Genomic DNA, 23,726 nt, shown 5'->3' on the forward strand with positions numbered 1-23,726 from the left:
CTAATTGAGCAAAGACGTCCTAATGTTTTCCAGTTGTGAACTGAATACAAAGATCCCCTGGAGTCATTTGAAGAGCTGCAGAGCTGCTGGCTGCTGCCTGAAACTGGTGACGCACATCTATGATTATATTCTGGTCAGCGTGCCTATCCATCGACCACGCTTCCAGCCAATCAGGATGCAGAGCAGTCTCTGCTGCCTCTATCTCTCCTGTGCCCTTCTCCTTCACACATTTCCCCTCCTCCTCTACCCTTTCCCTCTCTCCAATCTCTCCTCCATCCCCCACAGTCCGTTCGACTCGTTTATTGTCCCTATTGTTCAAAGTGCTTGTGAATTCATTACAGAAAGCAGATGGACACTGGGACCACAAGCTCTTCACATTGGCAATCTCAGACAGGCAATTTACTATGGGGCCTCTCTCATTCCATCTCTTCCTGTCTGTGTCAATCTTCTGTTCTTCGTGATTCTATATCTGCTTGTGCAACTCAATGTCTTTTTCTTAATAATGTGCACAAGTATGCACACATGTATGGTTCTTAATCCCAGAACAAATCTGGCACCACTGACATTTCTATATAATATTCAGAAGCTGGAGAAGAAACTGAATGCTCAATAAATATGAAATAATAATAATAATAATAATAATAATAATAATAATAATAATAATAATAATAATAATAATAATAATAATAATAATGTAACTGTTACTGTATATTTATGATGTGTTAAGGGTGGGAATCATCAAGGACATCAGCAGGATGACATTATACAGATATCTGGGTCACAATATAATATTGTTTATATATATATATATATATATATATATATATATATATATATATATATATATATACATTTTTTTTTTTTTTTTTTTTTCTTGAATGCATGTCTGCATGTTTTCTTATTTTATTGTCACAACATTAAGTCTGATTGTAGATGAACTAATTCAGTTCATTTTTGAACTAATTTGAGATGAACTAATTTCAGTTCAAGATTCTAGACCCTCTTAATAACTCTTTTTTTTACAGTAAATATTACTCAATTATGTACACGTTATATACCCCTATCTAAATACAAATTTCATTTGCATTTGTCTTGGGATGATACTCGTTTAACAATGCAAAGAGAAAATGAGAAATTCTCGAAAGCGCACAGGCATGAACTGCTGACAAAGCACATTAGAGTCTGTGCAGAGATTGAGAGGTTCTGTATAACAAAACATTTAATCAAAAATACACTTTGGGCAGCATTTGAGTTGTTCTGCTTAGCTTCAAGCCTGAAATTAGAAGATCCTTAAACTGCAAGTTTTGAAAAGCAAGATAATATTAACCTGACCTGAAGACCAGGGTTCAAACGCTGAAAAAAATTTTCCACCGAAATGGTGCCGTATGCAATTTTGGATGTTTCCAGTGCAGAAAGATTTGTTGATAACAATTAAACCTACCTATTTTTTTTTTTTTTTTTGGCATCAGTCTAGATTAGCTACTGGTTTCTAGTTCTGGGCCAGACCACTTTGTATAAACTAAGACAAGACAATAGAGAACAGCACTAACCTCGCAACTTAAATACACATGGAAAGCTGATCAACAGAAACTGAAACAGTTGCGCAACATGATCAGTAACAAATGGAACTAGAGAATACAGACAGACAGGGCAAAACTAAACTAAGCGGCCATTTACATGGCATCATTTTCAACTTAAAACAGAAAACTTTTTATGCGTTTTGGCCGTTCATTTACACAACAGCATTTTGGTGGCCTGAAAACAAACTTTTGAAAACGGGTTTCAAAGTGCAAGTTTTTGAAAATTATATATTTAAATTAGTTATTGTCTCCGTGTAAACTGCAAAAACACAAATCTGTGAAAATGTTGAAGGACGCATATGAGTATTACACATTTAGTCTAAAGGCATGCGAGTTTGGCGCGAGTGCTCTGTAAAAGCATGTGCATATGCACAGATGTACAATGTTTTAGTCATTTTCGCGGATCCGTGTGAACAGGGATCTTTTTGATAACGTTGTCATATGTACAAAGAAAAAACGTTTCCATTTTAGTATACTGTATGCATAAACGTACCCTGAAACACAAACAAACTGAACATAAACCTGACAGCTAGAGACTAGTGATGCACCGAAAATATTTTTTACAGAAACACCGAAATCAAAAGTTTTAATTTTGCCTGAAACTGAAACCAAAAATAAAGTTTGGCCAATTAAATTTGGGTAATTGGACTTGGTATGCTGGTGATAAATGAAACCAGTCATCGTAAAGTTCTTCGGTATCAAGCTGCCTCTCGATATTTTAGCAAACAAATTTTACATAATGCTACTTTAGCATCCCATTTGTTTGTGGTGAGGTGCATCCATACTGTTTATCCATGTTGTATACACAAAACAGACACTGACACAGTTGAAACGTGTCATCTAAGCATTAATTTAACGTTACTGTTTCAGCTCTTCAAAATCATCTGATTTGGTTTCATCCGAAACAGAAAATAAAAGAATATTTGGTTTCGACCGATTATTTTTGGTTGAAATTTTGGTGCATCCCTACTTGATCTACCTGATCACATCTTATATATCTCAAAAGCTTTAATTTCACTTATCCATTCAACTGTAGGGCAGTATTTATTTTCTTTAAACCATGATCACAATTTATATGGTCTGTTTCACTTGCAAAGGCTTCAACCTAAAGACACACAATGGAGGAAGCTCCTTTCTTTTACTCTTCATTGAAATTCTATGGCAAGTCAATCAGGTCTATCTTAGCTCTGCATGCCCTGTTAAGTAGAGGAATGGAATGCATTCGATATTTCTGCCTTTTAGTCTGCAATATTTAGAGAACCAGGCCAAGGTTACCAATTAAAAAAAATAAATAAAAAAAAATTCCAAAATCCTTACACCACGCTAAACATAATGCCAAGGGTCATGTCAAAGAGCCTCATACTCCTACAGAGATATTTCCCTATTGTACTAGGGCTGAAAAAGACAGGCTACGTAATGTGGGGTTGTGGGATTGCCACTAGCCCACCCGTAAAAGGGTATGTGGGGGGTTGGGGAAGTGTTGGGACAGTATTGGTATAATGTCAGAGTGGGATAAGCTTAAGGCTCTGATATACTCACTGCAAAGTTCTTTTTCATTCTTCGTTTAGTGGTAAAAGAAGTTCGAAATACACGAGCAGTGATATACTGTTATCGAACATATAACTACTGAGAGCGACAGTTAGATGAATATATAAATATGTGCTGCATGCTTTCCTCTTAGTAACAAAATAAACAACAAAAATGAGAAAACAGCATTTTTTTATAGAAAGCATAAGAAAAGCATCTGATCATAACAACATGGGTATGTAAGCATGAGCTCTGCTAATTGGCACTCCAGTAAAGTCACGTGGCATTTTATTCAATAGATTGCTTAAAGGAAGCACCTTTACAGTATCAAACATGAAACAGTGTCAGTGTCTCGGTTCATCAGAAGCACAACTTCATTTTCTTCTATAAAATGGCTATCCAGTGTGTTCATGTTTTCACCCGCTGAGATTTTATCGCGACGGACTCAACAGATGAAATGAGTCAGAGAAGAGTTCCACGTGAAAGAAGGCAGAGCCTCAGTGCAAACCTCCTATTATGTTATTGTCACAAACCAATGGTAGTACGAAGGTGTTCTGCAGCTACAGCAAACTTTTCCTGAGAGTTTGCTTTGGCAAGCCATTTCAAACTCCCAAAATAAACTCCAAACGAACTTCGTTTTGGTCTGATTTTGTCTGAAATGACGTCATATCAGTTCGTTCTTTGATTTCGTTTGAAGTATATCAGGGTTTTCAGCCTGTTGAGGCTTAGGGAATCAACCAGATGAAACATTTCAACCCTTCCCATGGCCAGAGCAGACTGTTCTCGCGCTGCGGTGGTTCACGTTATACTAACGCGAAAACGGACTTCATTCACGTCAATGGAAAGCATATTTATACTGAATCTTTTCATATTCTATATAGTGCACTATGTGCCATTCACCATGTAGAAACTACTAAATGTGTGAACAAATGACCAATTTCAGCCGCAGCTTCAGTGTCTGTTGATAGTGTAGGAGGGGGCGGGACTTCAGATCCTAGAGTATTTGATTGGACAGAAGATTTGATGAGAAGTTGAAGTGCGATATGATGTCATGAAAATCCGTGATCCATTTAAGCGGAAGTGAGAGACTGTAAGTTTTGAATGCTTATCTCCTAAATGTGAATTTTGTTGTGGAACACACCAGCTTAATCATAACATTAAGACTAACATTTCTGACACTTTCCTTTTAATGTATATTTTTCACATTTATATTACATATTTATTATATATTAGTATACATTTTAATCTTCTAAAAATATAATCATTAAGCTGTCATGGACTCTTGAGGGTGATGCAAATGAGCTTGGGCTTTGTTAATTTGCATAATCATATAGTCACTTCTGGATGAGAAGTTTGAATTCATTCATTACAAGTTGCAATGTTGATATGCACAACACTACAATTAAATCATATAAATAAAGTCCTCTAAACTGATTAATGTGCTGCATAATAAATCAACATTATAGAGCCTAAACTTTCATGATTAATTTGAGTATTTATGAATGTCACATTTGAAGACCCTCCTTCCTTTCTGCTTAGGCAAATTAGCTGCTAATTACTGCAGATCGCAATTCATGAAAATCATCCTCATGGTGAGTGTTGATGCAATTAATTGGATGTGAAATTGTAAATTAATTGCATCAAGAGTTGCAGTTTATCAGGCAGAGAAATTACGCTGTTATCATTTGTGACACTGTACTATTCACTGTTTTGGTATTAAGAGAAATCAATATGAACCTCGGGAAAAAAAAAAAGATTGTCATGCATTTAATTTTTCCATTACCCATTAAAAAGTCAACTGACTGCAGGAAATTTCCACCCCAGCTGGGCATAATTGGGGCATAAAATGCCTCAGTCTGAACTCTGTATTATTGTGGCCTTGCTGTGCAGCACTAAGAAATTGGTGACCTTTGCAAAAAGCCACTTTCACTTGCACAGTAAATGAATTTTCATGTTATTAGGAGACGCACCTTTTTAAATCAGTCTGAATGTTTAAAAGCACAGGCATAGCTCAAACATGCTTACTGCTGCTGTGGCCACCCCCCGATGCCATTGAGGAGGATTAAATGTAGCTTCTGTTTCTCATCTCAGTGTCCTGATCTCAGACAAATCCTTCATTTCAACAATGCAAAGCTCATCTCAACTGATCTCCTTCATCTCCTCAACATTTAAAACAATGGCAATCCCTGATAACAATTCATATACATTTTTAGTCTATAATCCCATCTCTAACAAAGGTTACCAAAGTTAATAAAGCATCTTCTACATAAATATGCATGAAGCACACAGATCAATGTTTCCGGATAGAGAAGAACAATGCAGACAAGGCTGACTTTTCATACCAGCACTGTGAATGGCACACCAAATATCCAAAATGTGTCAATGCAAACACACAAAACACTAAAACACCACCGAGAGATGATGTTTATCCATCCCTAGACACAATGAGTAACACTTAATGAATGTCCATCATCAGTTACATCTGAAGTGTATCCGTGATGAACAATACATATATTTACAACAGCAATAGTCACAAAATTGTTTTATGTTCTTAATATACTTCTAACGTTAGCAACATGTACACTGTTGTGTCCAATCCCATGCAGAAAAAAAAAAAACCTAAGAGGTACCAGGGTACTATTTTTTGACATTAACACTAGGGTTTGGAACAGAGAACCATTGTGTTTTTTTTGTTTTTTTTTTTAATACTGGAACAGTGCGAAATTTCTATGTTTTGGTTCCAAAAACAGTTTCTGTGCAATGTGTGGGCGAAGCGCTGGAAGCATATCCTTTAATAGCGAGGTCTCACTTCATGAATATTAATAATGTTGCCCGTCGCTTCCAGGAGCGCAACCAATTAACGCAGTTCAGCACTGCAAAGCCCTTGCGCTACTCATATACGCTTTGCATCAGATATTTAAAAGAAGTCAAAAGTGTGGATTTATTTCGAAAGATGATGGCATTACCATCCAATACCACCTCAGAACTTTGGAACTATATAACAGTAAAGATTCAGTCAAGCAGAGACAATGGACCATTTTGCCTGCAAAAATTGTACTAATGCAACCACACCTGAAGTTGGCACTAAGCAAGTGACAATTAAAAAATAAAGAAATAAGAGCTTAAAGTGATTTAAACTGTTTTAAAGGGTTAGTTCACCCAAAAATGAAAGTTCTGTCATTAATTACTCACCCTCATGTTGTTCCAAACCCATAAAACCTTCTTTGATCTTCAGAACACAAATTAAGATATTTTTGATGAAATCTGAGAGGTATCTATAGACAATTTAACAACCACTTTCAAGGTCCAGAAAGGTACTAAAGACATCGTTAAAACAGTCCACATGACTGCAGTGATTCAACCTTAATTTTATGAAGTGACGAGAATATTTTTTGTGTGCAAAAACAAAACAAAAATGAGGACTTTATTCAACAATATCTTCTCTTCTGTGTCATTCTCCTACGTTGTTTACGTTCAGCGCTTCCAGGTTCTATGTCAGAACTTTAAGACTGCACAGAAAAACAAACTAACAACAACCAATCCATAAATTAAATTCTGCAACACGTTGATGCTGAGGAATATCTCCCATCCTGGTATTACCCGTCTGGGTTTCCTCACGCCCCAGTGAACTTATGCTAATGAAATAATGCATGTGTCACCAAGCATTAACCTGCACAGGCGTGAAATCAGAGCGACAAAAGCTATCTTCAGACTAATGAGGAAGATCTCCATATATGCTGACATTACTACACAAGAGTCGCATTAAATATTAGCTGAATTACATTACTTTTCTATTGAAATATTACAATATTTTATTTTCAAAGACTAAAAGGACTTAAACATGTACTTACCTTTGGTTTTCTGTTCAGCAACCTGTAAAAGAAAGCAAGAGATACATTTTCAGCAAAAGCCATGATATATTTCACTGTACTTGTTCAGTGTAGTTGTTTACATGTTATTTGCATAGTATAATGAATATTCATACCATAATTCTGTAGCAGGCTGACCTGATATTTGCACTGGTAATAAATTATATATTGCAATTGTGTAATTAATTTATGCCTAGTCCATATTTTCTTTGCTGTCAAAAAATGTGTTTATGCATGAAAACATTCATAAATATCAGCAAAGTAGCACTAAAGTTATAAATGATTAAAAGGATGGACCAAAAAGGATGCTTTATTTGAAACCACCTCATTATTGTCAAGCTAAAAATATGGACATAATCACTATGCAAATCTGTGAGTGTTTTCCTGTTTTGTTGTTAAGTGTTTGTAGTTAACATACTACTAACAACCTTTATTTAACCTGATTAGTACTATAAAGTTTGTATGAACGTCAAATGTACTGGTACTTTGGAAATAAAACGGACAGTAAATTAAAACAAAAAACTAGCACTACCAACCCTTCTGTCATATCAGTAGTACTGAGTGCAGACTCGATTTGGTCGAAGTGTTGTCTGACTGACAGGTGTTCACTGTAAAACATTGTAATTTTAAGGTAAAAGACTGCAAAAATGCTATGGTGAAAAACTGTTAATTGGTTTAGAGAAAGTTTCCGTACAATATACAGTGAGTAATATACAGTAGAAAAATACTGTTAAATTTACAGTTTTTGGAAGTGAAAAGCAAGTCATTGTATAATTTACAGTGAAAAACCATTAATTGACATTCCCACAATACCCTGTGTGACACTTCACATTTGATTTATTTTCGTTTAAATAACTGTTTCTTAGTTTTTCTTAGTTTTTTCTAATTGGTTATGTACAATAGGGGTTTATGTTACATCTAATGTTGTTAAATTAATGTTCATTGCATTTTTAAAATTTCATGGGTGCTACCATGATGGTGTTTAGTGTTTGTGTGAATGACACTGTGTGCACCTTCTATATATTAGTATCATCCTTCTCAGCTAATTGTGATGAGCTTTGATTCATCATGTGACTCATCCCCACTGTGTTTGGTGGTTGTCAGTGTATTTACAAAAGTTCAAAACAGATATTAATTTACCAACCTATTGAAGTACTAACATTATATCAGTTAATGAAATACGTTTTTTTTACTGTAAGTTTAAGTTAAATCTGTAAAACCAACAATGTTGCTACCGTATTTTTTTATGGTAAATTTAAATCACAGCTGCTGTTTTTTTTTTTTACCATAAATTTAACAGAATTTTTTTACAGTGTGTAAAATAGACAGTAAACGAAGTGCTGTCCCGTAAAAAAAAAAACTAAAATGTTGCTACCGTATTTTTTTTCTGTAAACTTCTGGCAAGCCGCTGTATTTTTACTGTAAATTTTACTGGGATTTTTTTTTTTTTTTACAGTGTTAAATTGGAATCAGCTCATAATCAGCTCAAGTAAATCAGTTGCATACGCGACCAAATTTCACGAGGCTACTAAAAAATATATTTTATTAGCAAATGGCTAGTAAATTGTATGATTTCAGTCACCTGTAATTGAGTTACAGGCAAAAAATAAAAGTTTAGCGCAGATATAATTTCATTGCCTGCTGAGCTTTATGCACTGTCTCTTGGCTGAGAGCACCCTCTGTTGCTTTCTCTCACACATGTGCACTCACCGTGAGAGAAAGAGAGCACATGCAGGGCTCGTTGACATAACTGTCACTGTCCCGATCGGACCAGTGCTGTGTTGTCATGAAAATGTATCATTTGCATGTGTTTTTAAGCCTTGACAATTTAAAGGGGACCTATAATGCCCCTTTTACATAAGTCTCTGTTGTCCACAGAATGTGTCTGTGTCTGAAGTTTCAGCTCAAAATACCCCACAGATCATTTATTATAGCTTGTCAAATTTGCCTCTATTTGGGAGAGCAAAAACACAGTTTTTGTGTGTGTCCCTTTAAATGCAAATGAGCTATTGCTCTCAGCCCGCTTTCCAAAAGAGGACGGAGCTTTAACAGCTTGCGCTTCGGTTGCTCAACAAGAACAAAGCTGGAGAATCTTACTGTGTGTAACAGTATATTGGATGAGTGCATTAGCTCTTAAAGTGACAGCAGCCTAATATTCCTGCTGTTGTCTGTGTTTTTAATGGTAATCAAACAACAGTCTCACTGCAAAAAAAAAAAATCACTCAAAGCTATTGACTGAATAAGTTTTGTAACTTTAATAAGGATTAATCTATATATGAAGACTATGCAGTGCAATTTTACATTTGATTACTTTATTCAATTTCTGTACCTAATCTACGTCTATCTACTGTTAGATCTACCTGAAAAACCTGAAAAGCACTGTTTATTTAATTGAAATCATTTCTATTGTGTTTATTTGTGCTATTGCTTTTAGTTTGATTATTTGACTTTATTTTATTACAAACGGTTTACTTGACTTTAGTAGTGTTTGAAATTTACATATTTTATCGTATTTATGTAGACTTTTTTCATTTGTTCTTGCATTCGTTGCACTGATCTTGCATTCCATGTAAAAAGTCTGGCGAGAAAAATATATATAAAAAAATTACTAGCCAATGCAATTCCAGCTTCAGTGTGTCTGTAGAGGGCCGAGTTCTGAATAAGAACTGGCTCTCGATTCCAAACCCTACTCATAAATAATAAAAAAAATACCTGAAGGCTACATGCAATATTTGAATTTAATATGCATATTTTCATGTAACTTTTTATATAACCCATTCAACAGCATATTTGTGGTATCAAAATTGGTATATAACTACTACAAAATACATCACTAATCAAACGTTCTGAGACTTCACCTCCTTGAATACAATGATTTCTTATTCAGCCTTGAGGGAGGTTCAAAATTATACCTAGCCCAGAATAACAGCATGACTCAACAAGCACCAACCAACAACAAAACTCAACTCAAGTCTTAAAACACGTCTTGCCTCATAATCTTGACAAGAGGCCCAACAGGGGCCTTGAGCGAATCATATTGGCACAAACAGTGGCCTGCTAATCGAGTGGAAACAGACTACAAACGGCCCTCTGTCAGAGAGGAGGCTAAGGGGAAGAGGAGTAAGAGAAGGAAGCAAGGCCAGCATGCTAGTTTACATTCCCTGGTGCCATTCCAGAACTGTTATAAAGACTGTTCTTTTCTTACTGCCCTTTTAAGTACAGAACAGCAACTCCAGAACACCAACTCCAGAACACTCATCTGAAAGGTTCTGGATGAAGATACTGAAGTACTCAATGTGCATTTGCTGAATCCCAAAATATCTAAATATTGATTCAAACCCTGATTACAGAATCATGATAGGAAAAAAACCTTGAGAGATGATATACCCTTAAACCAATAATGTAATCTGTTGAAACTGATATACAACAGATATATATGCACAATATATATGTAGCACATCAGATAACGGATTATCGTTTTTTTGTGTTTTTTTTTTCTTCTTCATTTATCAGGAGTCGGTATAATTGTGGATAATAATGGATAATAATAATAATGGATAATTGTGTGTGCTTATCCTTGCCACCATCTAACATTAATCTCACTCAAATTAACTGTTGTATGTTAAATGTAATTGTAACTTGTAAATTGTGTTTTGTTCCCTCTGTTCCCTGTTCCCTCCGTTCTCTGTTCCCTGTTCTGCTTTGCCGGATTTCTGTTCCCTCGTTAATCTCCAAGGTTGTTAATTAATCCCGCACCTGTTTCTGTTCTAGTTAATTATCTCTCTCTGTGTATTTAAGCCCTTAGTTCCTTCAGTTCTTCGTTTAGTCTTGTTTATGTGTAGTGGTTGTTTTCGCTAGTGTTTTTCTGCGATCTCCTGAGCACTCTTGGTTTAAGTGTTAATAAAAGATTTCTGTGATATTCTCCTGTGTCATGCATTCTCTTCAACCACTTGTGACAGTAACATTATTTCATATTGTACATTAAGTCTAATATAATAGGATTGCTAAATTCACTTGTAGCATTTGAAAATGGTGGTTTATGTAAGTCATCATTGTCCTTATCATAAAAAAAGAATAATCTGTATTTTTGGCTAGACAGTGAGAAGTGTTTTTTTCTTCTTGTTTTCTTTCTTTTCTTTTGTTTTAACAGAATTAAAACAAACTGACCGGTTTCTCTGCAGCGTTCTTCTTTGTCTCAACTTCTTGCTTTTTCTTTTTCTTTTCTTCCATCAAATGGTTCTCTCCTTGTGATGTTCAGCTTTTCTCAGCTAGAAGAAACACATGTGAATGGTTAATAATTGACAGGATGGAAGAATCAAACTACCACCCAAGCCATGAGACCATGCAAGAGTTCAAAATTAAATCAAAATCAAATCAAAGACACCCCTATGGACTAATAGTACCTGCAAGATTAGGACAGTGAAAGAACATGATTTCCAAATCCAGCTTTATTACTTATTCATCCAGAGAAAAATCATCTAAATTGAGAAGGGCGGGAGGGTTTATTATTAATCAAGCCTTTATTTCCTATATCTGGAAGCTGGTAATGGTTTCTGAGGCCCATCAAAGCAATGAGAACATCCAAGGCCAACCTGAGGACACCAGTCTTTGTGGTGAGTCTAGTTCAGTTCCACACTGCAGTGACCCAAATCCAATACAAAATAACCTCAAAGGCCTTGATAACACTCTGACTGTGCATTGATTTGGCAAACTGATTGTGCTACAGGGGTCCATCTACATTTTGCCGGTGCCAGTAGGTATTTTGACTGCACTGTATTAGCATGACAATGGCAAATGGACAGATGATACTTATCTTTCCCAATGTAAGACTGTGCACAGTCTATCAGTGCAAATCTAAACACATTTTCCACAGTGCAAACATAAAGGTCCGAGTGAGGTATTAGTCCATGAAAAGCAAATTAATATACGAAAAAAATGGAAAAGGTGTCCTGTTGTGTTGCCAGTTTGTAATGGAAAAGCTGTCAATCAGTGAGTCAGGAAGACTGCAAGTGACAACAGTGCATTGTATGAGAACAACGCACTGGCAGAGAGCCATGGAATGGCTGCACCAATGCTTAGAGTTGCCAATCCGCTGTCCTGATTTGCCCTCTGGCCCAACCATCTCCTATTGGTTGGTAATCTATTCCCTACTTTTGCTGGCCAATCAGAACACAGGTGTTTGAGTGATTGCCATTCACATTACCTCTTGGCAGAGGTCCAGAGTGAGAAGATAGGACATCGGAGTGGATCATGTTGAAATTACTCCGTTGCATTTTGTGCAGGGGGACACTGAACGGCTTTATAAATATCCCACACCCTTTGTGTGCTGGAATTTTCCAAAGCCTAGCCATCCAGCTGTTCATAAAACATTACCATCTGCTGATACAGTCCCAGCTAGGAATTACATAAACTTAATGTGATCTTTATTTCTGATTGGTTTATTATTAATGGCAAAAACAATTAAGAATCGATTCCTTGGCACAGATTAAAATTTATTCCAGGTTTTACTTTGCTCAATCTTTCAAAAATTTTTTTAAAATATATTATCTTTAATGTGGTTGGACACATTTGAAGTAGGGCTAAGAGATATACTGTATATACACTAAATTACACATTCAATATTTAATATTTTCAAGGTTTACTCTTAAATGGTTTTAAAACCTAAACAAAAAAACATTACTACAAGTGTTTGGATACAAGGACAAATCATAATTATATGCCCATATTTAATAATACAGTGGTAAGAATACATTTGCGAACCCTTTGAAAATATCAGGATTTCTGCTTTGATTTCATAATCTTAATTTAACCCCTAATTATAGACAAATACAATCAAACATCACTGGTGAACCGAGACTACCTGTGGTCAGGCTATGTGATTTACTGTGAAAATTTCTACACAAGCCCTCTCCTCTTTCAACACCTGCACCAGATGGGACTTATCGTGAAGGAAGAGTTGGTGCTCCCTCTACCAAACAAAATGCCTTGAACAAAAGGTCACCAAAAGGCTCTATTCACTGGATTAGAGATGATGACCATTTGTTATTGAAGTGGATGGACACAAGGGAGGTCTCCATGTGCACAACTGTACACACAGTGTACAGTGGGGAGACTGTGCTGAGGTGGCAGACAACAGTGGATGGGCAAAAAAAAAAAAAAAAGAGGATCCATGTACCCAGGCCAACAGCAGTTCAACAGTACAATAAGTATCCTGGGAAAAATAAGAATGCTGGGAACAAAGTCTGTGCACCGCAAAACAAAGAAGTGGTCCATGACCATTTTCCAGGACTTAATGGAAATTGCAGTGACCAACAGCTTCATTTTACACAAAGCCCATGACACGGCAAAACTTTCAGAAGCTGTTGGCTGCTCAGCTCACAGGCGTTCCCCTGGATGGCAGACCCAAAGAGAGAAGATGGGATCATCTGCCTGTTCCTGTGAGTGACATTCCAGACCTATTGCAGAGGGCCAGTATGGGTCTGAGTTGTTGCATACAATGCAAAAGCAGCACCCTAGGGAAGTGCCAGGAGAGTGATGTGGTCCTATGCGTGCAATTAGATAGAAACTGCTTCACCACATTTGAGTGACTGGAATGTAAAAATGCCTGGAGAACTGGGGTTAAAAAAGGTTCTTAAGTGAAAACTGTGCAACCCAGTGTGACAAAAAACTTGTATAAATATATTACACTTCATTTTTCAAGCTAGAAGTGTTCTTTTGTTTATGAGTTTTCTAACTTTTCTAAACAATTTTTTATTTTTTGTCTATTTAAATACTATTTACAAACTCACTACAGTAGAGTAATGGTCAATAACTGTCATTTATTGAAATCCATTTTTTCTCTGAAAAAATGAACTGCAAGATACCACACTATTACAATGTTAGTCCAAAAAAAAATAAATAATAATAATTATGTGAAAATGACCAGTTTTAGCTTTAGGTTCCAAAGGGTTAACTAATAACACACAAAAAATTTTACTTTTCATGTGTTTATGAATAGGCCGACATCATAGTGCAGGGTGGACAAAGTAAACAAACCCTTTATAACTTGTAGATCCTCCTTCAGCAGCAAACCCTCCACCAAATGTTGCCTGTAGCTCTTTAGAAGGCTTTTGACTAATTTTGGACCATCTTTTCCAATAAATCTGTTGCGGTTTATCAAAATTTTGGGTCTCTCATCACAGCACAACCCTCTCTAGGTGGCTTAACTGGCTTAAGGTCAGGACTTTTTCAACCAGTCTTTAGTTATTTATTTGTGCTTTGGGGTAATCATCTTGGTGCCTCACTCATCCTCTCTAAAGCTTGAAATCATGAACTCAGAAGTAAGCAGGAGCGAGCATAGCGGAAAATATAAGAGTGCATCCAGCTCTCAGAGCTAATGTGTGGGTGCACTTAAGTTTTAGGGAGTAATGAATTAGATAAATGTAATGCTGTTTTTAAGCTAAACTCATAAAATAATTTAAGTTCTCAAAATATAGTAGACACTTGAAAACAACTTTTGAATTTACTTCAGTACGTTATTGTTTATAGCAGAGCCTACTGTAACAGGCGAGTTCAGGAAAGGCAGCTCGTCTAAAGGCAGTTTTACACGGGACACGGCAACTTGTCAAGCGTAATCACCGCGCGACTACCGCTTTCTCTCATTGTGGAAGCGTTTTGTGCAGTCAAGGCAGTGCTCACGTCGCGGTCTTGGAGCGGACGATGCCATAACAAAACTCAAGCTACAGCAGGGAACAGTCAGACTCACAGAACCATTTTCACAGTTCGTGTTTTAGTCCAACCTCAAGGTGAACTCGTATAATTGTCTTCCACAAATGTCCCACTGTCAACACTCAACAGCATTACTTATTAAACCAAAACAACTTAAATGAGCAAAAGAAAATAAAATATACCTGAATACATGAGGTATAGTGTATATGTCGAACGTCACATGACCAAACCGGAAAACTGGTCTCATTGCATCCGCTTGTCAGAGAAAGTGTTAACAGCAGTATGAACTGACAGCATATCTATGGATTTTTAAGGGTATCAGCGAAAATACGCGTGAGAGAATGACTGCCGGTGCATGTCCGCTGGCATGGAACGAGCGTTTTCGGTTCATTCCTATGGAAGTTGAAAATTTGTTTGCCATGTCTAAAGAGTAATGTTTTTGTAATATCCTTTCAATGTTTAAGGGTACTGTACACCCCAATGACTGGCATCAGCGGTGGTTAATGCATTGATCTCTATAAAATGAATCATCAGCTTTGCCATTTCCCTCTTATGTCACGATCTGCTGGCAGTTCCAGATAGCTCTACCCTCACGCCATAGCATGTGACAGGAAGAGACAATGAGTCGTTTTGAGTGGGAGGGAAGGTTAATGTTTTTGATTAAAGATTACAAGAGCACTAGCCTGGTAATACCAGACTCTGCTACTTCACTTTGCTTCGTAGACAGAGTCTGGAATGGCATAATAGAGAAGTGTTTTCTCTCTCGCTAGGGGACGCTTGTCTGAAGTTTAAAATCATTGGTTACCCGTAAGCCAATCAGATACGTTTAGTTATGACGTATGTTATCCGCCTGTACAGCCGCATCGAAGCACAGACATCATGCATCGAACTCAAATCTATGATTGAACTTCCACTGTAAACCTGTTGTAAACACATGATGATGTGAGCGAAATACCGGAGTGAACATGGCTGTAAACGACTTTTGCAGATTATGCGAAGTTAATGCATCCCGAAGTTTGCATCCCGTGTCTCGTTTCCCATTTCCGCGGTCGTTTCGGTTTTCGATTTCTCTAACCTACAATGTAAAACTCGGCGCTTAGCATCTACGTCACAGCTCTCAGCCCGCCCTCTGTTCGTTGATTGGCCCGGCTGTTTCCAGACCGGTGGCAAACACAAAGCTCTGACGCTGTATCCATAGACAGTAAAAGAAATGGACACAGCCACCCCATTGGAACTCAATTGAGACAAGTGAAGCCCATTTTTAGCGATTTTTAGCACTTCCGTTTCTGACGCGCAGACTCAAACTAAGCTTGATGACGTCCGCAACCTGTCTGACAGATGTAAATCTTCTAGTAGCTGTGCGTGAAAACTGCCATCGTTAATCTTGCAGAGACGGCGAGCTTGAGCGGGGAGTTCTTTGGCGTGAGTAAGCAGGAGTAAGTATTCTGATTAATTATTTTGTATAGTATTTTAAAATGTAACGCCAGTACGCCATCTCTCTTGACATCTCCCCGATTGCCTGCGAGCTTCTCCTCCTGTCTGTACGGTAATTTCTCTACTGTGCGACAGAGAGTCGAGTGGTTATGACGCAATCGTTAGCCTGTTTTTACAAAAACTGTATCTACGGGGCCATAATGTAACATAGAAGGTAATGGAGCCCTTTATACATTGTCGTGTATCTTTAGAAATAAATAATGGACAAATGGAGTCTTTAAACGCCTCAGATGTAAAGTTATTCACTGTCAAAGTGACGCCAAAATGAATGGGAGTCAATGGGGATGCTAACGCAAGTGAAGTTCTGCTACAAGATGGCGGCACCCGGCCGACTTCAACTTCCGGTCGACTTCCTTGGGCACTGGCTGTATCAGACTGAGTACAGAAGCGAAATGAAATTGAGCGGAAGTAGGAAGTCTGACGTAGTCAGGCTACAAGAGCACATGAATTTAAAAAAAATTTATCTGTGCACTTCATTACTTATTTATAATAAATAAAAGGGGCCACACTTCTATTCCACTCATTACAATACTATTTCAGTTTTATGCCACTTAATTTTTTTATTACATCCTATTTCAGCTAGCTTTATAAATTTTGTATACTTAATGCAATTTATTTTATATGATTTTTGTGGCATCTACATCTTTAGTTAAAAGTGTTCAGTTACACAATATGTACTTAATACATTTCAGTGTGTTCACTGTTCAGTGACACTGTGTAATACAAATACCTTTGTTAATTAATTAGAATCTAAGTATTTTTCTGAAGAGTTAAATTTAATGTGATATATATACAGTACCTGAATACCCCAGGAGGTACACCACAAGCTGCATTTTTTTACATTTTTGATTTAGGCCTATATATATATATATATATATATATATATATATATATATATATATAAGTGTATAAGTATATATCGCAATAAGTATTGTATCGCAATATCGCAATCGTGATATATCGTATCGTGACCCATGTATCGTATCGTGAAGCCCTTGCCAATACACAGCCCTAAATACACACAAAATTGTCAAAATGCCCAGCTTGTTGAGCATTCATGTGAACACAGTCGGATATGTCTTAAGATAATTTAAACAGTGGAGAAAGAAAACACATATGCAACAGTATATTAGATCCGTGCAATGGCTCTTAAAGTGACAGCAGCCATATAAACCTGCTGCTGTCTGTCATTAATGTCAATCAAACAGAAAACAAGAAAATTGCTGCTTTTGTCTGACTGTAACTTTAATTGTAAGGATTATTCTGTATTTTAATTTTTTTTTTTTTTACATTTTTTTCTGTAATTTTTACAATGTAGTCTATAGAGATATTTTACTTTTAGTTTATTCAAATTCTGTAGTATTTCTTACCTGAATAACTTGGTTGATTTGAATGTTGTTCCAGGATCAACAAAGATGTTGATCCAGGAACATGTTACATTTGATGAAATCAGGTTCTGCGGGAATGCCTCTGTGACTGCATCTTGAAGCACATGTGAAGTCCAATACCATGGTGGGATGTCATCCCATAGCATTTGACATCACGATCATGAAAAGCTATAAAGCACATCTTGACCAAACAATGTCACCTTCTGTGCTTTCAGCAAGTGCTCTGTGTGAATTTTTGTCTTAATTATTGTTCGTTTGTCCTGATGAGCAAACAACAATTTAAATTGTGTTTACTGTTTGGTAGCGGAGCATGCAGTCAGCTCTCAAGATGTCTCAAGGTCACCATACCCAACAAAATAATAATAAGAATATTATTATCAGTGTTAATTTCGTTGACGAATAATTTTCATCATAATTTTCGTCAACGTCATTTTTTCACGGACAAAAACGAGACGATGACTAAATAAAAATGAGTTTTGAATGACTAAAACTATGACTAAAATCTACTCTAATTTTCGTCAACGAATAAAAACGAGACGAAAATGAAGGAGTGACGATTTGGGAAGATATCCAGTCAGAACTGCTGTCCTGTGTGGAAGATGCGCATATTTGAAGTGTAACGTGCTGATCTAACTGCGGGAAACGTGGCGCTGTTGCGCGCTCTACAGGCTCGCGCAGCAGCAGCACTTCAGACTGCTTCGCAATTATTGAATAGCGCATATTTATGCCATGCGATTGCTTATACACTAATGTTGATGAATTATGACAATGTTTACTACACAATGTTTAAATGGTAGTATGTTTTAGACGGTTGTAAGAAATGCATTATCACCCTCATGAGTAGCCTGCTACAGTGCAGACTGCAGACATTTCAGAATAAGAGTCACGGTGTATTTCGGTATGGTTTATATATTATTTTTTTCCCTGGTCATTTTTGTTAATTTGTTTTAACAATAAACTGTATTTAATTTAATTTCTATTTAATTCATAGTAAACTACTGTATCTTCTGTCACAGGAAGGAAAGACTAAGAACATTATTTGACACATTATTCAATATATTTTACAAGTATAAGGGTTATTATAGTTAACTAAAATTAAAACCAAAGAAATCTTGATTACTTGAAATAAACATTAATTGAAATAAAAAATAAATATATAAAAATGTAAACTTATTTTATTTCATAGTGTCTAAGCTTTAGCTTAACCTGAGGCATTAAAATAAACAGAAATAAAAACTTATAGACATTTAAAAGCAAAAACTAAAAGACATAAACATAAAAAATTACTAAAACTTTTAACTAAAATTACAATAAAAGCAGAAAAACTAAAAATCTTATCTAATAACATTTTTTAAACAAAAACTATAATAGTACCTCAATGATAAGTGTGTCAATCCCTGAAAAGTACTGAATTTTGCTCTTTCGTGTGTTTTTGCACTTGAGCGGTCAAAAACCGTCTGCTTTGGTGAGCAAAGTACAGTTGGGTGAACATAAACAGTTTGGGGAATATCAGATGTACCTATATCAGTATTGGATCTGTGTATTGTTAGAGAAATGCTTAATGCATTAAAATTTAACAATTAGATTTTAGTCGACTAAATCTACTGTAGATGTAGTCGACTAAAAAAAACTTAAACAATTTCCGATGACTACAATATGACTAAAACTAAATGGCATTTTAGTCAAAAGACTATGACTAAAACTAAATCAAAATTTGCTGCCAAAATTAACACTGATTATTATGAATAAAACAAAAACAAACAAACTGCGATTTGTTGATTTCATCACAGTCAATGCCATTTTTTACCAATAACACACCAGAATCCACTAATCTGAACAGTGGAAAATGACCCAAGTTCCAGGATAAATATATATCACTTGCTCTGGGCAAGAGACCTAAAGAGCACACTGAGCTATGGTTAATGAAAACAGAGACTTTCTAAATGTTCAAAAAGAAATGAAAGAGGATGAAAAAGTCATATTAAAATGAATATATGCCTGAAAGGCAAAATTAAAAACTAAAATAAAGTATGAGAAAGTAAGAAAAAGTGTGAGATTTATTCACAAAAATGAAAAGTCCCAAGTTGCATGACCAAGCAACATTTAAGATGAAGAGTTGCAAGGGAAAAGGTTACTGTAGAACCCACAGGGCAGAACATGGGAGGTATCAGAAAAACACCCTGAAAGGTGGTGTGTTTCGGAATGTGCTGTCCTGACTCATATCCAGCCCCATGGAGGCTGTGAGCAGAGACCTGTACTCACAAGGACTTCTGGCAGGCCACCGAGGAGGGAAGGGGAAAAAAACGTAACCTTTGACCTTCCTGCAGTCGAATATTACCTGCAGCTCCCCTTGCCAGTGCACTGCAATGACCAGGTCATCAAGAGGCCTTCTCAAACTACAACTAAAGAGCAGCTTAGCACATCCTATGTGTTAAATTTACTGAGTGCTAAGGATATGCGCAACTGGGGGTGGGCACTACCTGCTAAATTTAGAAAGCTTGGCTGTCACGTACAACCTGATAACATGACTCTCTGAGTGACCAAACTTATAGCTATAAAAAGGAAAAGTTCCAAAAAAAAATAAAAAAATCAGTGAGTATTGCACCCTTATGTAATTCCAAACATGTAGAACTATGAGTTTTTTCTTCATCTACGGAAAACAAAAGGTGAATTTCTAAAGAATATTCCAAAAAGTGTACGAGGACTAGATTGGACAAGCTCCAAAATGACAAAAACACCATAAAAGTAAGCTAAAAGTAGTCCATTCAACTCTACAAAACAAGTTGTCTAAATCCACGCATTAGTTCTGCATGAGAAATCAGGGCTTGACAATAAGGACGCTCTGGACGGTTGACGGACATGGCCAATCATGCCAGTGCTGCATCTTCATGAAAGTTTATCATTTGCACTTGTTTTTAAACCAATTTTAAACCACATATTCAAGCGCAAGATGACGTGCGAAAGAAATCAAGTCAGTACTCATGCACTGTGAAGTTGTGTATGAAATCTGCACCTTAGTGTGCAAATACTTGAATTCTCGAGTTTCACTTCTTCTTGCATTGAATGAACAAATTCACACAAAATTGTCAAAATACCCATCTTGAGAGAAAATGCATACGTAACAGTATTTTAGATCCGTGCATTCGCTCTTGAAGTGACAGCAGCCTAATATACCAGCAGCTGTCTGTTTTTAATGTTAATCAAACATCAAAGGACAAAGAAAAAAAACTCACTTACTGTTCCTGACTGAATAACATTTGTAACTTTAATAAGGAATAATCTAGATTTAATTTATACATTGAAGAATAGGCCTATGCAGTGTTATTTTACATTTGATTAGGCCTATTTTATTCAGTTTCTGTACCTGAAAACTATTGTTAGACCTCCCTGAAAACCACTTATTTGTATGTTTTTTATATTGTATTTATTTGTGCTATTGCTCATAACTTGATCATTTGTTTTTATTTTATGACTCTTTACGTGTCTTTAATTATTTGAAATTTATATAGGCTAAGAGATTGACCAATATCGATTTTTTTATAACAGATACCAATTATTTTCATGTTTATGTCTTCGATAATCAATATATAATAGAACCGATATTTATTTATTGTTTTATTTCTGTTTTTGATGAATTATAACAACAGCACCTTAACTGAACAAACTGTTTTATTTAAGGTCTCTCTGCAGTCATTTGTATCCCTTAAAACTCATCTTGGATCACCAAAATGACATATTTAAACATTTTTTTTATTTAAATTCTTCATGCCTAAAAATAGCTTGAATGTAACTCTACACCCTTGCCTCATTTAGTATACGTGGTTCTATGAATATGTAAATTAGCCCCACCTCCACAAGGTTGTTTGTGATGTCAGAAACACCAGCGATTTCAAACCACTTTTTTGAGACTGTCTTTGGTTCACTGCAGTTTTAAGGAGAAAATACTCAGCAATGGTGTTGACTTATGAATATGCACATGATTAAAAACACCACATAGACATACACAACATTAAAAACTTGATTTTTACCACAGGGTGACTTTAACACTTTTTAGATACTGTCATTTCTGCAATGTCGCTCCCTCCATGCATACAAAACACACTTCAACATCAATAAATAGAGTCTGAAAGAGTGCAAAAAAAAAAAAAAAAACAACACCTAAACAGTCCACTGTAAATAAAATCTTTGAAACAAACAGGTAACAAATATAGAAAGTAAAAATAATTCTAACAAATTTTTAAAAAGCATAAAACATTCTAAACTGCCTGGGAAAAACAAAAAAAACAAAACATTACTACTTGTACTTTAGTGTAGCTTAATCCCAGTTGCATCTTTTTATTTATAACAGCAGCATTAAACAACACAACAGAACTTTTCTCACCGAGAAAAAATTTATTTCCACAGAGCTGTAATTATTTAGATGTTTATTAGTGAAAAAGATTATATAGTAAATGTTAATATAATTTAAGGAGTTTCACATGAGTGGATCGTGTTAAAAGCTGCATACGGTGGCCATGCTGGAGCATCTGAGCATCAGCCCGGTGAGTGAATGGCACTACGAACGTAAATTCACGAGACTAACGATAAGCATAGACAACAGAGAGAGAATTAAATTCAGTTCTTTTATTTAATTCATGTAAAGTTACGTCTTTATTGGAACAGGACTTTACATTTCGTGACTCCGTGCGTTCATCTGTTTTTTTTTTTAGCACCAAGTTTAAACAAGCATTTATATAACATGTCAAGCATTTATATAACATCTCATTTGTGTGTTAATGGCTGTTATGCTAAATAAAGTTTATTCATTAAGGGAAACAAGTTATTTTTACATTTTAACACAGCTGTTGACTCATCTCCCCTGAGAGGCAATGGTTTAATGGCGGTCTTGCACGCAATTCTCAAAACGGCCACAAGATGGCATTTATCAGTGAATCCGATTTTACAAAACCAAAACCTGATTATGGGAAAGTGCTTAATCTGGAAAACAGGGAAAACCAATTATTGGTCGATCTCTAGTTATGGCTAGTAGGCTAGTTTTTGCTGTGCTATCAAAATTGATATGAAATTAGGTGTCATAACGTTATTTTACGAGTTCACATGTACATATAATTAAACAGAGTAAAAGTCGTATTTGGTGTGCTGTCCTTGGGGCTGTGAGCTCAGAATTTTGGCCTGAACCCAGAGTACTCCCCCCGGTTGTGGTAAAAATAGATAGAACTAGAAGTGAGGAGGGATGCTGATAAACTGTCAATGAACAGAGGTAAGTCTGCTGTATTTATACCTCTTGTCATTGGTTGAGTTGATTAACTGAATGCTCTCCACTTGTGCTAATTAGGTTAATTATCTGAACCTGCCCCTCCCAGACTTTGTTAATAAAACATCAAGATTGCATGCATCGAACATTACTTTTTATTACTTTTTTTATACTTATACTTTTTATACTTTCATACTTTTTTTTTGCAAATTTTGGCAGAGCAAGTAAGCAAGGGCAAATCTTGGGGTGACACACCAAAAAAACAAAAAACAAACACGATTTTCAGTGTAATGCACACAGTCGAACTCACATCCTTGCAAAGTATACTTGACTCTTACGCGTACACAGGCATTTGACGCATGCACGTTGCAGCAAATTGCAATACCTCTATGAGTTACAACCCATTGACAGCCGCTTGTTACAATTCACTTAACTGTATGTTAAAGAGAAGAGTCAACATTCTGCTAAACTTTGCATGGTGTGTTTCACAGACAAACACAAATGTTTAGAATAACATGATTGGGAAGTAGATTATTATTAGAAGTTATTGTTTTAGGTAAACAATTCTCTCACTGCAACCAAATTGAGACCAAAACCAAATCATCATTGAATACTGTACCTTTAAAGAAGTTACCATGTGATGTTTAAGAAGTTATAGCAGCATATAGCGGAATTGAGGTTAAATAAGCCAGGATTGTCCTACAGTGGAACAAAATCTCTGTCTAAGCTGTCAAATCATCAATGTCATCTACTTTCTGATCAAATTTATCAAAGTGAAATTGGATAAGACACTATCACACAGGTTCAGGAGATGGAATCAGTATCATTCCCAAATGGTTCTCCCTTTCATGCTGAAGGTTATACTGACAGCTACCACAGAGGCCACACACAGAAGAACAGACAATTG

At 36.1% G+C, this 23,726-nt stretch overlaps 1 protein-coding gene across 3 annotated transcripts in view; it reads right to left on the bottom strand.

Moving 5' to 3' along the window:
* tnrc6c2 (trinucleotide repeat containing adaptor 6C2) overlaps positions 1 to 23,726 on the bottom strand; it is a 71,401-nt gene that overhangs the window by 37,750 nt on the left and 9,925 nt on the right. For all 3 annotated transcript variants that reach the window (XM_048198098.1, XM_048198097.1, XM_048198096.1), the window contains exons 2-3: positions 11,144 to 11,244; positions 6,959 to 6,980 (exon numbers count right to left, since the gene is read on the bottom strand). In XM_048198098.1, the coding sequence (XP_048054055.1) occupies positions 6,959 to 6,980; positions 11,144 to 11,206 (85 nt within the window). In that variant the 5' untranslated portion in view covers positions 11,207 to 11,244. The remainder of the gene's footprint in view (positions 1 to 6,958; positions 6,981 to 11,143; positions 11,245 to 23,726) is intronic.

This window comes from Megalobrama amblycephala, linkage group LG7, assembly GCF_018812025.1.
Source record: "Megalobrama amblycephala isolate DHTTF-2021 linkage group LG7, ASM1881202v1, whole genome shotgun sequence".
Lineage (NCBI taxonomy): Eukaryota > Metazoa > Chordata > Actinopteri > Cypriniformes > Xenocyprididae > Megalobrama > Megalobrama amblycephala.